Below are 18,137 nucleotides of genomic sequence, written 5' to 3'. Positions count from 1 at the left end.
ACCGTTCACATTTGGATGGTGTGTGGGATATTTTTTCTCCCCCCTCAGAAAAATAATTCAGGAGCCAGAAAAATCCTACATACTCTGAAGCCTTATGGAATACTTAGAATTTATTACTGCTCTCATTGTAACATTTATACACTTTAACTAATGGAGTTCAGCCCTTAAAAATATAACCACAGTGTTTACAATAACATTGTAATATATATTTTTTTAAATGACATTAATATGCGCTATATTCCTAGTATGCAACAGCACAAAAATACTGTCAGTTTAAAGGACGAATGAATGAAAATGACACCACAGTAGATTAGTAGAAGAAAACAATCTGTTTGATGTTACTTTTTTTCTGCATTTCCTGCAGAGCACTGTCTGCAGTGTGTCGCCCTCTTGTATCCACACTGGGAAGGGGACATCCATTTCCATTTACTGAGATCAGCAGCAGACTTTTATAAGAGTCAATAAACATGTAAAAATAAATCAGCTTTGTATAATGCTTTACTGCACCACAGGCCGCATGATCTAACTGTGAGCGATGCAGTGAATCATGGTCAGATTAGAGCTTATCTTTTCATATATGAGTGTGGCTGGATCTTCTCTATCCGTCCATCACAGCAACTGCAATATCAATTGCAAACAAACTGCATGTAACAATTCATTTAGAGACGAGGCTTTCTAACTGCACAGACAGCAGATATGATGCATAACTGCAATTCAACAAGCTGAAATAATAAACTGCAGATCTGACCTTTGTAGAGAAGTTTGATCAGGCATGTGTTTGACACTTCACTTTCTCCTCACCCCCAACCGGTTTGTGGCAGATGACTTCCCCCAGCTGAGCCTGACGTTAGTTACAAGTTCTTGCTCATAAGTGGTCATCTGATTGTTGGGGTTTCCTTTTTAATATTGTAGGGTCTTTAGCATACAATAAAAAGCACACTGAGGTGATCATTTTTCTGGTTTGGTGCCATATAAATGAGACTGAATTGAATTTGCCTTTTATCTAGTTAGTGGTAGTTTTCATGTTGAAATAGCAGTTGTGTAAGTTGTCCTGAGTGCTACAAGTGAAATTCACTTTCTGACTTTGTTATTATTTGCAGTGTAGACTGTTTCAGGATGTTTTGTTTGAGCCCCATTGGGGCTAAAAAACAAATAGTAGAGGCAGGGACATGTAGGCCACATGGGGATAAAAAATAACAGGCAGAATTAAGGTGCTACATAGTGATAATTACAGTAGTATGCAGCATTTTTACATTATATTAGCACATAATGAAAATTTCTGTTCTGGGACTGACTCATAAATAAAAATAAAGTATTATTTTAAGTGTGTGGATTTAGGCCACATTTAACGGCCTACCACAGTTTACAGTGAGATATAGTGATCTTGACTTCTGCTTATTCTGGGATAAAAAAGATTTTTAAAAAAGGATTTTTAAAAGGTATCCAGGGCTCATCTGTCTGGTAAAGGGGACCCGTTATGGTAATTTCTAGGTATTGTTATTCTTGGACTCTAGTAGAGTAGCTTTGCATAATTCATAGTTCAAAATAGTTCTCGTTTATCTCATACAGAGCCTCGGAGCAGCACATTAGTTCATTCTCTGGCTGAAGCTGATTTAGCTCCTTTCCCATTAAGGCTAACTTTCTACTGATTGGCTGCCTCTCGCAAACTGATGACTTGAACTGCTGGTGAGTAGAGCTACTGCATTCACAGTTATCATTAGAAATCAATCATAATCAGTCAATCATATTAGAAAAATCACATCTCTATGACATCATTTAGATGCAAGCATAGAGAACAAAAAGGAGGGTTAAGAATATTCTGAAGCCTGAGCTTTTGGCTCATAGGACTCCAGGATATATGCTGTTTGGCGTGTTTAATATGAGCACCAAGCATTGTTACAGTATATATGACAGAAAATAAGGAAAATGAAACAGTACAGCTGCAGCTGACCCCCTCACATTCCCCTTTTAATTCTCGAAATCATGTTTATGACAACAACAAATGTATTCCCTTGTTTAACCGTGAATGTAATTGTATTGCATGCAGCTGCCGCGTTGCTGTGTGGTCAACAAATTATTTTAACAGACCCTCAGTGACAGCGAAATGCCTCTTCTGCGGTAAACTGTGACTGCTGATGATGAGCTGCGGGCTTTTAGTGCCGCTGCTGCTGAAATGAGAGAGATCCTCCGAGATTCCCTCCAGTATCTCTCAATTATCACATTATGACTATACGCGGGTGTGAGGGCGAAAAAACGCAGGCCCATTAGTCTTTCACCTCTGTTCACCTCCCTATCGCACGCTGGCCAGGCTTTTCACCTCTTGTGGAGCTTAATGGATCTACAGGGCCATCAGATTTTAAGTAAAGACTAACTCACAATTAAAGGAATAACTCCCTGGGGCACTAAAGACAGCATAGCAGACCCAACATGCATATTTTATGGCTTAGCTTCCCCTCTGCTCTCATTCCTATACTCTCTCTGCCTTTTTGTGTCTATCTGAATAGCTGCCCACTGCAGCGATTAGAGAAAAAAGACAAAATATCTTAATTCTAAGCTGACTGAGTGGGTGGATCAGGGTTTGTACGTTGCTCGAAAAAATGCATGCACCGCAGCATAATGATCAGGATCGAAGGCCAATATGAAATCACAACATCTTTCACAGTATCTCAACATTTTCACACAAAGAGACATCTTGAGGTGGAGTTGTTTTCGCCTTCCCACATCCTGGCACATCCTACAAGCTCATCTGAAAACACTCACATCTGCATGAGCAGGGAAAAAAAACATGCCAGTAATTATGCAGCCTCCGTACTAAATGCCACCGTCATTCGCCGTACCTGCACCTCAAAAGGTCCTTTGTCGGATTTTGCGGGGGCACATGAATAATTCAGTGTATGTGTGGAGCTGGAGGGTGGGGGAGTTGAGGGAGGTGTTGGCCGGGTAGTTAGTTGGTGCTGGTGGGCTTTAAGTGGGACCGCACCATCTGTTTCCCCGCCTAGGCAGGGCCAGCGGGGACTCCTCTTGGGCGATGCCAAGGAGGCTTGCTCCCTTCGCCGGGGCGTACCAGCCTCCTGTCCACAGCAGACGCAAGGGATAATGAAGCCCTCTGTCTGGCCGAGTAACGTGGACATTTCCTCAGAGACTTGATGGGGTAATATTGACACTTGGGCAGGTGGAGAAAAACAAGGTGTACAGCAGGTAGCTAGCTCATTAGTCGCCTGCCTCTGCTCTGATACGAAGGCTTTCAGACCATTGCACAAACCGAAACCTTCATAACTGCATAAATCCTGAGTTTCCATGCTAAGTGCTGGAGAATCAGCATTTAGGTATCTTCATTGCAACCCGGTCTGTCTGGAAAGCAGGTGTGGTTTAAGTCTATGACATTTCTTCTTTCAGACTGGAGACACAACTGTTCTGTGTGTGTGTGTGTGTGTGTGTGTGTGTGTGTGTGTGTGTGTGTGTGTGTGTGTGTGTGTGTGTGTGTGTTTGCTTGCTTTCAGGCATTTGAGTGAATATATTAGCAATCAGCGATGGGTTGAAAATGACCTTGATCTTTTTGCAAATTTAATAAGTAACCTTCCTCATAACATAAAAGCAGAAAACAGTTGTAACTTTCTACACAAGCTGTGATGTGGCTGGTGTGCCAACTTTTAAACTGTTTTTTCCTATTTCTAGAAGGCATCACGTTTTACTGCTCTTGAAAAATCAAGGACATGCATGCATGCATACTTACATGCAAGTCTAAACTACTTTATCAATTAATCTGCTGCATTAATCTCTCCAAAATGGCATTAGTGCTCTGTACCTGCAGGGGGCTTGATCAGTGGCGGAGGGATCATGGGGACCATGATGGGCAGGTTGCCATGCTCCTTGGTGCTGGGCGTGGAGGTGGACGGCGTGGTGGAGGTCTCTGTGAGTCCGTTCCTGGAGGCTGGCAACGAATGAAAGCTGTTGGCTCGATCCGGAGAGCCTTCACTGTTCTCTGTTGAAGCTGGGATTTTTGGCAACGAGTTTTCTAGATGGGAAAAGTTAAGTAAAATAAAGCATTTACTGACCAACTAATGAGCAGCATTTGCTGCAAATACTCTGAGTGTAAATGCCCAGGATTCACCTAAATTATGACTCAATATTTTCCACCAATGTAGAAGCAAAAATACTCAAAAATGACTGGATTTTAAGTTAAATCCAGACCTCTCTGAAATCAACTGACGTAGCATCACTCAGCTCATTGTTTTGGTTGTAAACGTACAACTTTAATGTTTGTTTTAGTGTGATTTCTCTTTTCAGGCTGCAGCAGGTTGAACAAGCTGCATTAAACCTAAAGTGCACAACCTGCACAGCACCAAACAGCAGTTAAAAGTTTACAAAGTTATTCAGCTCTGAGCACATGTAGCAGATTAAAAGATTATGCTGCACAAAAGATTTGGCAAGTAGATATTCAGAAGACATTAAAAGAGTTTAAACATCTTGTAAATATGACAACCCATTAAAAAGCAGCCAAAGTGGAAGTGCCAAAAACTGCAGTTCCTCTAGTGGCCAATTGAGGCTGGCTCCAAAGGCGACTCAGTTCCAATAGGATGAAATCCTTAAAAGTATGATTTGAAAGCTAAAATAAACCTGTTTACAGCCTTGTAAAACTCTATATAGGCTTAAAACTTTCCTTTTTTATAAAGCATATAATTAATGCTGGATCAAATCACGGGTGAATCGTCTTTTAGTTATGCTGCTATAGCCCTAGGTTAATGGAGACTTCCCATAATGCACTGTGTGTTTCTTCTTCACTCAACTATTTCACTCACTTATACAGAATTCGAATCATTACTTATTATTAATCTCTGGCTCTCTTCCACAGGGAAGAGTATTTTGTCCTGTCTCCCTCCCCTCATCCCCAATTGGTTGTGGCAGATGGCCACGCCTCCCTGAGCCTGGTTCTGCTAGAGGTGTCTTCCTATAGAAAGGGAGTTTTTCCTCCCCACTGTTGCCATATGCTTGCTCGTAGAGAGTGAGCGGATTGTTGGGGGTTTTCTCTGGATTACTGTAGAGTCTCTACCTTAAAATATAAAACACCTTGAGGCGACTGTTGTTGTAATTTGGCAGTGAATTGAATTGAATTGAATTGAATTGAATTAAATTGAATTGAATTGAATTGAATTAGGGGCAAAGACACTTTGAGTGTAAGGTGATTTGCTCACCAGCTGTTTGCTCACTGAACTGGACCTCTCCAGAAAATCAGGAAATAAAGTAAAGTTAGGTATTTAGAAAGGGATCACAGAAACCAGAGATTACACCCATCATTTATATTCAGGCTATATTGGTTATATTGACTAGATTTCAGTTGAATTCAATTCAGTTTTATTTATATGGCACCAAAATCCAGTAAGGACAAAAGTAAGTACAGAAATCTGCTGATGGCTCCATAATAAGGCTTGCCTGTTAACACAGAAACAACATGCCTGCATGATCAGATCATGAAACATGATCTGATCATATTTTCCACTAAAGCTGTATACCTTTGAGGACAGAGATGTGCTGTGGTGTCTCCCCTATTTCCAGGCTGTCAGAGTCTCTCAGCTCCACCTTGTCATAACCGTACCAGCCCAGCAGCTCATTCATGGTGTTCTCTGCAAAACTCTGCAACACAAAGAGAAGGAACAAAGCTCTTTATATAGGGACAGTCGGGCTTAAAAAATAATTGTCAGCCCGCTTTAATTATACACAGTGATACAATACTAATGAGCAGCGATATAGTAAAAGTCAAATAATAGCAAGTTAAAGGTCAGAAACTTCTTCTTTTTTTTCTTTTTTTAAAAAAGTAAATTTTCACATGAAATATTAATGTTACCCAAGCTGGAACAAGAAGAAGATAAATGAGGTTTGAGGTCATTTGTTACAAATGCTAATGCAGCAATCTGGTATTTTGTTGCATTTTTTTGCGCCTCTCTTGAGACCTTGACTCGCTCTTTAGATTTGTCCACATTTCTTCAGCTAATTAAGGAGAGACATTGTGATCCCACTCAAAATTTTAACTCTGTGTCAAGAGAAAACCGCAATGTGGAGTTTTCGCTGCATGTCCTCTTCATAAGTACAGGTCAACCTAATTGGGGCAAACTCCTGTCCAAACGCTGCAGTGTGCAGCCAGCTGAACTAATATCACTGCACAATAAAAGAGGAGGATCTTATCAGAGTGTAATAAAGAGAATGGGAACCCTATCACAGAATGGTAACCAGCATAGAAAATGTATCAATTTACAGTAACTGGAACAGTACAGTACAGTAAAGACACAGTAACAGTGCAGATAAGGGACAGACTAATGTTTTTTTATGCTGTTGCTGGTCTTTGAGATTTTCTGATCAGCTAAAACAGCTTCCCCGCATCACTTAAATGGCTCTTGATTCCCTCAGTTATGTCATTCAATGCTAAGAAACCCAAAAATAAGTCTTCCTTGGAGATAGGAACCTCACTTACACTCAAACAACCCAGTCTCACATCAAAATGTTAACCTCCCTTGCTCTTTCTTGGTCTCTTATTTTAACCTATTTACCTGGATCACTGTTGGTGCTGCACTACGAGGCTGATTGGGTTCAACAAACATATCTGCAGTGGTGATTTAGTCGACCCTTTTCAACCCGGTAAATTAATTTGCAAATCAAAAAGTACCAAAACACTGTGTCTCCTTCTTTTTGGCTCTGCAGAAACATATGAATGCAAATGCACTCTTACTCATTGGTTTTTGGAGTGACAGTAGCCAGATGGAAAGTTTTAACCTATCACCCAGACTGAGGCAGCAGAGGCCTACCTCTGTGCATTCATCCATGGCATGAATGTTAAAGTCACAACACTTTAACCCAGGAAGCTGGGGTTTGTGCCCTCTGTAGTACCCTTTTCATTAAATTTTTTCACCTTGTTTTTGTTATCAGACACAGTTTTACTTGCTCTTTGATTGGTTTAGGGAAAAGGCCGCCTTTTAGAATTGGCAGCCAGTGGCCGAGTGGATCTTCTTATTGTAAAAAGAAGGTCCCTGGTCCAAATCCAGGCTTAGGCCTTTTTTTTGTGCATGTTGCATGTTCTCCCAATGCTTGTGTGGACTCTCTCTGGGTAATCTGGCTTCCTCCCACGGCCCAAAGACATGCATTGGATTATTAATTGGTTGTTCTAAACTGACCGGATGTGTGAATGTGAGACTGAATGGTCAGTTTCTGTGTATTAGCCCTGCGACAAGCTAACGACCTGTCCACAGTGTATCCTGCCTCACCCATGACAGCTGGCTCCATATCTCAAAATTGACTGGATGGATAGTTTATAGCCCTTGAACACTGTTTTGGTCCTTAGCATGAGAGTATAAAGACTGATAAAGGACACATTTAACATCCTCTTTCCTGTCAAGAGATAGATGAGAAGATCAATACTGGCTTGTTTTAATATAAATCTGTGATCCATTTACTTTGAAAACAGAGGTGGCAATGACGTTATATCCAAGCTGCCAGGTTATCATTGTTAGAAATACCAGCTGATAACAACACATTACAGAGTACTGATGTGCTGTAGTAACATTTTCACAGAGAGTCTTCAATGAACAAGAAGGTCTAAAACAAAAACAAAAAAATCACTCATCTTTCAAACAGTTGGTGCTCAAAGCACCCACTTTGGATTTTTTTTAAGTCAAGTTTGATGGAGGTATTCTGACCTCCCAATCTGGAAATGCAACTAGTAGGAGTGATCCAGCTTTCAATTCCTATTAGGAACATATTAGGAAAAATTCTGTTCATTTGCCTAACTTAATATATGCCTGCAGTATATTTATTCTGAGTAATCCCCTCCACAATAAAAACAGAAAATCACAAGGTTTGTTTTTATTAACATTATACATAAAAATGTTTCTAGGCTGGTTGCAGTGCCAGGGGGCTTCCTACAAATCCAAAGGCTAGAGTTTGTCATTTCAGGCTAGCTTTTAAGTCCTGTTTTACATGCTAAAGGAGAACCATTATGTTCATTTCCACCTCTTATGTGTTTAATTATGGACTCGTCTTATGCTGACCTTTTAGGCATCCAGTTAGTAAATGCTTTATCTGAAACAAGCCATTTTAACTCCAGCTGCTGAAAGCTCACTTTCCCTAGAAAGAACCTAGTGTTTATAAGCCCTCATGACCATAGCAAGGAGTTAATTTTAAACCAATATCAGAGAAAAGGACGAATCAGGTACATAAAGCAGACTGGAGCAAGGTCAAGGTCAAGGTTCTTTATTTGTCACATGCATAGTTATACAAGTATAACACACAGTGAAATGTAGCCTGACACGCTCCTCGACATGTGCAAAAAAATTGGGGGGGGGGGGGGGGGGGGTGTAGAGGAAAAACATTATATATATATATATATATATATATATATATATATATATATATATGTGTGTGTGTGTGTATATATGTATATATATATATATAGTATATACACTGGGTGAATGTGCAGTAGTAGCAGCAAGCAGGTGAATTCTGTACATTAATAAGAATAGACATCTGACTATTTTACAGGATAGACAATATAAACATATTTAAAATTAAAGGAATTGAAATGTACATTGTGCCTTGGTTTAGTGTCTGGAAGAGTCCTGTCTCAGTCAATTATAGATGATGTGAGAGGGCGGGTGTGTGTGTTTAGGGCACGGATGGCTTGGGGATAGAAGCTCCTCTTGAGTCTCTCTGTCCTTGCCCGGAAGATGCGGAACCTTCTACCAGATTGCAGAAGTTGGAACAGTTTGTTGCCAGGATGGGACGGGTCCTTCAGTATCTGCGCTGCTCTAGTCCGACATCTCCTGGTGTAGGTGTCCTGAAGCGGGGGGAGAGCAGTCCTGCAGCAGCGTTCTGCTGTACGGATCACTCTCTGGAGAGCTTTTTGGTCCTTCACACAGCTGTTCCCAAACCACGATGTCATGTTCTGTGTGAGGATGCTCTCCACAGCGCCTGTATAGAAAATCCTGAGGATCTTTGGAGAGATCCTGAACTTCCTCAGTTGTCGTAGGTGATACAGGCGCTGCCTAGCCTTTTTGGTCTGGACCTGAATGTGGGCAGCCCATGTCAGGTCTGAGGAGATGTGGACACCAAGATACTTGAAGGACTGCACCCTCTCCACTGGAGCTCCATTGATGATAATGGGCTTGTAGTCTCTGTGCTGACCCCTTCTGAAGTCCACCACCAGCTCCTTGGTCTTGCTGACGTTCAGCTTGAGGTGGTTGTCCTGGCACCACGATGCCAGATTCTTCACTTCATCCATGTAGGCCGTCTCATCATTGTTGGAGATGGCACCCAACACCACTGTGTCGTCAGCAAACTTCACAATGGTGTTGGAGCCATGGGTGGCCACACAGTCTGAAGTGTAGAGGGAGTAGAGCAGTGGCGAGAGGACACATCCCTGAGGTGCTCCTGTGTTGATGGTGATGCTGTTGGAGAAGCACCTGCCCACCCTCACCACCTGAGTTCTGCCAGTGAGGAAGTCCAACACCCATGCACACAGACGGCTGTTAAGTCCCAGATCCCTCAGCTTTGTGAACAGTCTGCAGGGCACTATTGTGTTAAACGAGCAAATGGATTCCTTTAAAATGCACTGACTTCAGTATTCGAAACTTTGGCTAATCCAAGACTGAAACAATAGACAAAGAACAACAACAAACAACATAGACAAAGGAGATTCTCTGTGCATTCCCAAGTGCTGGACAAACACAAACTAAGTCAATTAATACAGCAGAAAATAACACTTCACAGTTAATGTCCAGTCCAGTAAATGATATAAGTTGCATCTTGTGACATAGTGTCACCCAACTTGATTTGAGCATAGCAATAAAGTTCTAACAGTCACCGCAGACATAGCAAATTGTGATGTAATTCAGGGAGAGTGTGAATATGAATATATAAAACTCAATGCAGGTGAAACATTAAAAAGTATTTCCTCCATAACATCCTCTCACAACACAGTCAATAAGCACTATACTCAAAACAAAATCATAACCCCGCTAATGCATACAGCCCATTATCACCATGCACCTCTCAGCTGGAACGGTCCCAGAAGCGTCTGATCACTGAACCGTAAACTATTGTAAATGGTTCAGCTTTCAATTGACTCTAAACATGGATGAAAATGTTCTTCCTTTAGAAACAGACTTCAGCAGTGACCGAGAATAAAGCCGCCATAATTCTTTGGACTTGGCGATAAGATATTAGTCACAGGTCACTAAACTATCAGCATAGAGGGAACGCTGGCACTTTGAAGGGATTATTTCCAAATAGTGAGGGTAATGCATTCATATGTTCTCATAACAATAAAAACTTTAAGTTCAAAGTTTAAAGTACTGTGAGGTGCACTGCCACATGCTCAATCAGAGGTGCTGGTTCATTATTTAATGGTCAGTTGCAATTTTTCTGTATATGATTTCATCATGGCAGCAGGCGTCACTCATTAATCACTACAACAAGCAGTTAAATGTCAATTACAAACAGCTCCTATCGATACGACACAGCAAGGGCGATCATGTCAGGGTGAATCAGTGCCACCCAGCACATCTGACATTCACAGCCAGCCTTAATTCACATTATGCACAATTGTTACCAACATGGATGAAAAAAAATGCAGCAGCTAGTGCGATTAGTGCATTTAACTTAACATTACTTTCTTATGAGGTAACTCTACTTTTAATAATAACAATATTATTTAAGAAGCACGTGTAAATAGGGAGGCTGACAGATAAGCAAAAGTGGAATAATGCCAGAATAATTAATAAATACCATTAAAAGAATAAAAGCAATACAGTAATTATAGCAGAAAAATGCTCAAATAATTTAAAAATAAGAGCTGATAAAAGACAAGTCAAACAAAGCTTTAAAAATTTTTTTGATAAGTGATATAAAGGAAGTCATGGAGCTTTATCTCCTCAGGCAGGTGGTTCAAAAAGCTGAGGGGCGTGATGGCGAAAGGTCACCTTTAGATTTGGAAAGGTCATAAGGGTCACTGCTAAGGATTTAATAATCAGTACTTTGTTTTCTTCTCGAGTAATGAGAATATTAATGATAAAGTTTAAGTCTAAACTAAGGAGTGTTGCAATCATTATTTTAGTTCATTTGTTTAGATGTTTGTTGGATGGGAATGTAGTTTATGGGAAAATTAGGCTACTAACTGTGCGGTGTATGGGTCACAGCCTGAGCTCTGTTTTTGTCCACGTATACATTCATATTAAAATGAATAACTGTCTTTTCTACATTATATATCTTAGTATAATGCATGAAATGTCTTGTGAGTTTGTTTATTTGTCCTCCTCCATGATCAGGAGCTCAGCTACCAATTAGCATCATCGTGCTGCCTTGAATCTTTTGCATTTATGCAGCTGTGGTTTAAAAGCATCATATCAACAGGCCAAACAATACTGCAGTGTTGGCATCTACTATTGAAGTTCATGTGACTTGTAATAAAACTTGTCTGTCTTGAGTTCATTTTAATGACCTTTTTAAGGTCACTATGTTGCTTTTTAAACCACCTGTGCAAAACCAAGAAAAGAAATGCTTTGATATGGAAGATTTGGCGCACACAGATCTGGAAAACACATTCAGACTCGATACAAAGCTGTACATGAAAGGCTCACGTGGAATAAAAATGCACTTGAATAACATCTGACTTCCAACAGCCTGTGGTGGTGTAGAAAGATGAGGTATCAGCTCATTGCAGCTCATTGGTTCGTGTTGACCAGCCTATGCTGACCTGTGTTGTTTCACACCAAAGTAATCAGACAGAGAAAGTTAGGCAAGTCCAGATTTATCCGGAGAGAGTAGCATGGAGGCAGCTCTGCAGCATCAATTTGTGTTTTTTTGTGGGTGATAAAGTGACCGTATCCAAGGGTAGAATTTAATTTGGGAAAGAAAATGAATCTGGAGGATCTCGGTGGAGGTAGGGTGGTGTACTTTCACAATAAAATACCCTGTACAGCTCTTGAAAAGAAAAGAAAGAGTCTGCTTTGATGGCTTCTGACACAGTGTGGCCTGGTGTGCATGGAGCTGCAGAAAACAGGTAGATGCATCGGCTTAATTACTTAATACAAACTCAATCACCAATGATAACTGCAGTTTGAATACTGCTTACAGTGGTGTTATATGTATTATATCATGGGAAAAAACAAGTGGGAATGAGCTCTCACACACACAATATGCACTGTAGCATGCATATTTGAGACACTGTGGCACACACAGGAGTGACAGAGGCAGATTTTCTCCTGCTTCATCAGCACATTTGGGCCATTTCTAAGCATTTTATGGAGAAATTCATAATGTGTTGTATTTGTACCACAGAGTAGTAGCACCACTCTTGGCTCAGTTTTACCTCAGTTTGGCTGTGTTCACACAGAGCCTATAGTTTTTCTGCAGTGCTGTGCAAGAAGACCTGTGTGGCAGTTAAAAGAAGCCAAAATGTAGGGATGGCTTTATTAATGAAGAATGACAGTATTTATCGATCTGTCTGTTATTAAATACCGCTGTGGTGGGGTGGTCAGTGGGTAGTGCGTGGCACAAAGGTGCAGGGCACAGTTTAAATCAATAACAGGTGAAGTCAAAGCACAACATCCATGTGCATGCCATACCTGCAGGCCTAGCATGCAAGCACATGTGAGCGCACATCTGGAGCTCTGTGTGCGTCAAGGTTAGACAGCATCACCATCAACAATGAAAGGATTTGCAGTGATTATTTACAGTAATTAAAGTCTAATCCAAACATTCATAATCGCAGCCTGCATTTTTTATTTATTTATTTATTTTTGCCACAGAGCTTTTTAAAAATGGTGGTTAAAGCAGTGAAGGCTGTTAATGAGGACAGCTCATGTGTGCAGATGTAACGACGCTAATGCTTGAACAATGATGAGTGACAGCAGTGCTTTTTCTGCCTGAAGGTTCCTGGGAGTCAGATTTAGTACTGCGTCCTGAGCAGAGCTAAAGTTAGGTGCTGACAGCTAAATACATAACCTTGTTGTCACCCACTAAGACACGCTGTGAACACATTCCACATCCGTTAAATAGTCACAATTTCGCCTCCTGAAGTTTTGACTAAACATGTTTTATTAATTTCTTAATTTGTATTCCCCAACCAGCTGGTGAGAAGTTGCTGGCTGTAGCTAGGTGAAATTGGTCACATGTTTGGATGAAAGAAATCTGAAAGAGTATGGCGCAATCCTGAAACACAGAATATTCACCTTACTGCTGCAACAGACATTTTAAAAGGAGCAGCTCCTTTAAGCAAGCATTTTCATGTGATACGTTTCAGTTTCACTATCACTTAGTGAGTAGTTGGAAGATATTTGCAGAAAAATCTGTCTTCCATGTAATCTGCTAGCAACTAGGGGTGGGTTTTTATAATCGATTCATCGATTAAAATCGATTCTGGCTTGGATAACGTAAAATCAATTCATTAAAATCCTGAATCGATTTTTTTAATATAAATTTATTTTGCCCGAAATGCCAGAATCTCTGGTGACATCTCACAAAATTTCAAGAACCACCAAACAGTTAAGACAGTAAATGAGAGCAGGTACACGGATTCTGCACATAGACTTAAACACACAGCGCGACCTGCGGATCAGAATCAGTTAGATGTCGCCTTTCTCACGGTCGGGGCTGAAAGCCGACAGCTCGCTGATTCTGATCTGTCGGCGGGTCCACGCTTTGTGTTCACGCCCTTTATGAGCCGATTCTAAAGCTGTTAGTTTGATCTCTCTCCAAACAATATTGACCGAACCAGCAGCAAAAGAAGATCCAAACGCTTCACATAAACATCGTCATGTATTCACTCTGACTTTTGCTGTTTTGCTTCCACCGCGATGCACAGCTCTCTCTCTCTCTCTCTCTGTACTTCAAGAACAGTTTCCCTTTCTTCATTATTCGCTTGCTTGTTACGCACAAGTCTACTGTTGTTTACAGCGCTGTCAGCCGCTGTTTTTTTCCCTTTTACATTCTTCCGAAAAGAAAACCTCATTTCTGCTGTTCAATACTGAACAAATTTAAACTTTTTAAAATTATTCAAAATGCAAAACGCTGTGTCTCTAATAAAACCGCTGTAACTTCAGAGGTAATGTTCATATGTTGATTAATGGTTTTCTTTCGTTTTTGATGTACTGCAGAATATTTTATAAAATCCCAGGCCAGGAAAACCTTCATGTTTTTCTGTGTTTTATCTTCAGCTACTTTGACACAAAGGCATCTGCTGTGACGCTCACACCTGTGATAAAGTCTTGCGTGTGTCAGCTTCCTTTTTATTGATACAAAAATATGTAAATGTACTGATCTGAATTATAATATTTCTGACTGTCAAAATTTCCCAGATTTAAATCGAATCGAATCGAATTAAATCGAATTAAATCGAATCGTGGATCGAATCGATTCGGGACCTTGTGAATCGGAATTGAATCGATTCTAGAAATCAGTGACGATACCCAGCCCTACTAGCAACCAAAGCAATCGCAAGGATTTCAGTTTCAGTTTAGGACCATACACCTATACACACATATACACCATATACCAACGTATACTTCTTAGTGACCAGTTTCACCTAGTGACTCCCAGCAACCACTTGCATACTAATAGGGGAATACACATTTCTCTAAAGCAACTGGTGTTTGTCAGGGGGTTGCTGAGCAGTCCTGAGTGACTTGGGACAAACACTAGCAACCATGGCTAGCAAGATGTACCTATTCTATGTATGGATGCATGCCTCAGATACGTATAAAAATAATCTAATGTTAATTTTAAGACACAGAAAATACAAATAAAATACAAGCCACCTGTCAAAGTAGCTATTCTCCTACTAGTGTGAAGTCTTAATAAACCTTTACAGAATTTAAAAGGGTGATATTTTTTTTAAATATTACAATTTTTAAAAATTAGCTACACAAACTCAAAGCTGTGCTACAACATGCCTACGACAGAGTATTATTTTTAAAATAATGTCTGTTTTTTTGAACATTAAGAAGTCTATAATATTCCAGTAAAATTCTAAAAATAAAATTAAAAAGCTGTAAACCAGCCCACTATGGCCTCTTTAAAATTATGGGAATAATTAATAAAACCTTAATGGAGAGGAAGATTTATGGGCAACTTACATAACAATAACCTGAAAAGAGGAAGAGTGCTGACAGACTCGAAGCGCACAAATTGGCAGGCACAAGTGCAGCAATTAGCCCAACTGCAAGGATGAAACCTCGGGAGGAACAAAATCACCCAGGAGAAAATCCTCCTTTTGAACAAACGAGATGGAGCATAACCCAAGCTGAATGTACTCCTGAGTAAACGGATGTAGCTGTAAAATAACCACATCACCAAGACAAAAACACAGCATCTCTCTGTGTCTCCCTTTCCTTCCTACCATCCTGTCCTCTAAGTCACCCCACTACTTCGAGAAAGGGGGAGCGTTATTAAGAGGGGAACCTAATCCCTGTTGGCGGCTCATCAAAGCAGCGGCACCAACTTTGGCTCCGCATGTGCCGGAGAGCAAGAGGCAGAAGGGCAGCTGCAGGTATCTGTATGTTACACTGGATGTATAGCCTTTTTATCTGGTTCATAATGGACAAAATCTCTGTTTATCTGCTGTAATAAGCACAAAGGCTTCCGAGAGCCTTGGACAAAACTGAGGTCAAAGTGTGTTTCCTGCTGATTTCCTGATTTTGGCTGATCTCAAGAAAGTTCATATCTCATTCTGAGGAGTCAAACTTGCACATTACTCCCTCCCTTGCATAAATCTTGGACTTCCCTGTCAGTTCATTTTCTCTAGTTTTGCATCAACAGATGTTGTTTACACGGCTTATCTTTACCCAGCATTTGGACTTGGTTTTGATGGTGGTTGCCAATGCTGTAAAACGATAAAGGTAAAAAAATGAACTTTTAAAGGAGGCTCTAAGAACCATGATGGTCTCCAGTTTTTGCAGTGCAGACAGAGAAATAAAGGCGATTCTACCTTCAGCCTAAAGTCCCTGCAAAATCTTTTTCCCAAAGCTTTTGTGAATGCCTGTGATGTTACCAATTGCTGAAGTCTTTGCTCATAATCAGAGGAAATTGGTGTTTCTCTAAGGTGGATTCTCTTTTACAGCCTTTAAAAAAAACTTATAACTTATAATGCCTTGCAGACAACCTGCTGAGGGATATTACTATAAACTACTCACTGGTGAAGTAAAACAATGGATTCATTTTAAAGAAGCTCTTCACTGGAAAAAATGACTAACTGCATGTGTTTTGCCTCATGTTTTGAGTTATTCAGAGGGGACGGTGCCTCCCTGGAAAGCCTGGTCAAGAACAAGTTTTCTGGACTTCGTGCATCTTTCCAATGGGATCATCAAACACGAAAGCAGCAGGAGGTTCTGCAACAGTGCTGTGAAACTGGGCTAGCTCCACAGAGCAAACACAGCAACCCGACATAATGAATGCAGAACTGAAGGTAAAAGCCAGTTAGAAGACTACCTCTGATCAGTTAGAAGACTACCTCTGACTGCGTGGGAAAACGCAAAAGAATAAGGTGGATTATCTGTTTAAAGGAACTTATTGTTAAAATTCCAATGTTTAAATAAACTATAGCAATACTAAAACAACCACTATTACTTTATTTTTACATTGTGCGGAAGACCTATCAATCGAAGCTGAACAAGGACCAGCAGGTACTTTCAAGTAATATCGATTTGTACAAGCAGAAGATGCAGTGAGAAAATTCACATAATAAGAAAAACACATCTGGTTTGATCCCGGGAGGAGACACAAACCCTGTTTGGTCTTGCCTTCACTAAGGGCGTGTGGCATTAAAACAACTATGCCGAATCAAAGATGTGGAGTGACCCACTGTGGCGACCCTCCGTGAATGATGGAGCAGCTGAAAGTAGCATTATCTATTCCCTTTAACCTTCTGGTAGTTAAAGTTTTCCTCAAAATTTGGTGATGGAAATGACAAAAAGTACCTTTAAATTTCCTCAGCACACCCTTTCAGCCCGACTTAACAAGCCCTGTGGATGTCTCAGAGTCTCGGGACCTTCACACGACATCGACCTTGAAATATGTTTTTTTTCATGCTGACTGATGGTAAGACAGAACATTCATCACTGTGTTGGTTTCTCCATGCAATGGTGAAGAGGTGAAGTGAAAGCTACAACTTTACTTGCTGTTACCCATGTGCTCTTTTGTCAGTGAAGCAGTAAAGAGAAAGAACGACAGCAGGGACTGACTGCTGGCTCTAGAACTGCGGTTTCAAAAAGCCATGAAATGACCAAAGATAATTATACGCTGTATTTAAAAACAAAAGAAGAAATAGAATAACCCTTCTTTTACAGTGAGGCTTGAATTCATACCAAAAAAAGTTGAGTTGGTCTGCTACGACCAGTACACGAGTGGCTAATGTCAGCCCACTGTGGACAGGAACAGACGCTAAAGCTGACTTACTGAATCGGTTTGTTGACTTGCAGGCTTTCAGATTTAAGCATTTATCATTATCCTGATTTAAAATGCCTGCAATGCTGCGGAAAAAATGATGTATGTATGTAAAATGTATCTCCACTATTATGGACTTTATCTCCTTATAATCCAGAAACAGCCATTCTAGGCTACTTGCAACCTCTAGAAGCTAAGTCACTGGAAAACCTGATAGATCCAGTTTGGAATGATCACTGATATTCTTGTTGCTCTTGTAGGAACAGACCAAGGGCAGTAAATGAAAATTACCCCATAAGTCTAAAGCTGGCTCATTTACAGGTATTTTTCTGTTAATCTATGAGCTCTGTCGCTTTCAAGTAAACAAAGAAATGAGAAATGTAACAAAAACATAGATTTAAACGGATACAGCCAGCCTTCCATGATTCATTGGGGGGATTATAACACTAAATGTCTTTGTATATACAGTATAAATACAACACCTATGAAGCACGCTTGCTTTTTTTATCCTTCTCTGCTAACATGTGATGGGTGGAGAACTAAGTACTCCAAGTACTAAGTACTCTAAGAAGTAAGTATTGCTTGTGTTTGCTGACTGCCTCTCTAATTCAAGCTCTTCGCCTTTACTTTTCTCCTAAAATGGTTTATTTATGGTCTACATTTATTTTATTTCAAAGGTACTGTGCGTGTTAATTAATGTGAGCAGTGAAGTCGGG

The 18,137-nt window shown here is 40.3% G+C and overlaps 1 protein-coding gene across 2 annotated transcripts in view; it reads right to left on the bottom strand.

The window, feature by feature from the left end:
• sobpa (sine oculis binding protein homolog (Drosophila) a) overlaps nt 1-18,137 on the bottom strand; it is a 52,817-nt gene that overhangs the window by 29,235 nt on the left and 5,445 nt on the right. Inside the window, exons 2-4 of one of the 2 annotated variants that reach the window (XM_085342898.1) lie at nt 5,511-5,631; nt 3,806-4,015; nt 2,981-3,172 (exon numbers count right to left, since the gene is read on the bottom strand). In XM_085342898.1, the coding sequence (XP_085199024.1) occupies nt 2,981-3,172; nt 3,806-4,015; nt 5,511-5,631 (523 nt within the window). The remainder of the gene's footprint in view (nt 1-2,980; nt 3,173-3,805; nt 4,016-5,510; nt 5,632-18,137) is intronic. The other variant, XM_085342899.1, reaches the window with a different exon arrangement.

Source organism: Diplotaxodon limnothrissa, linkage group LG19 (genome assembly GCF_057381915.1).
Source record: "Diplotaxodon limnothrissa isolate DT_005_m linkage group LG19, D_limnothrissa_male_GT1.1, whole genome shotgun sequence".
Taxonomy (NCBI): Eukaryota; Metazoa; Chordata; class Actinopteri; order Cichliformes; family Cichlidae; genus Diplotaxodon; species Diplotaxodon limnothrissa.
The sequence above is the reverse complement of the archived record's forward strand: the minus strand, read 5'-3'. Positions and strand labels throughout refer to the sequence as shown.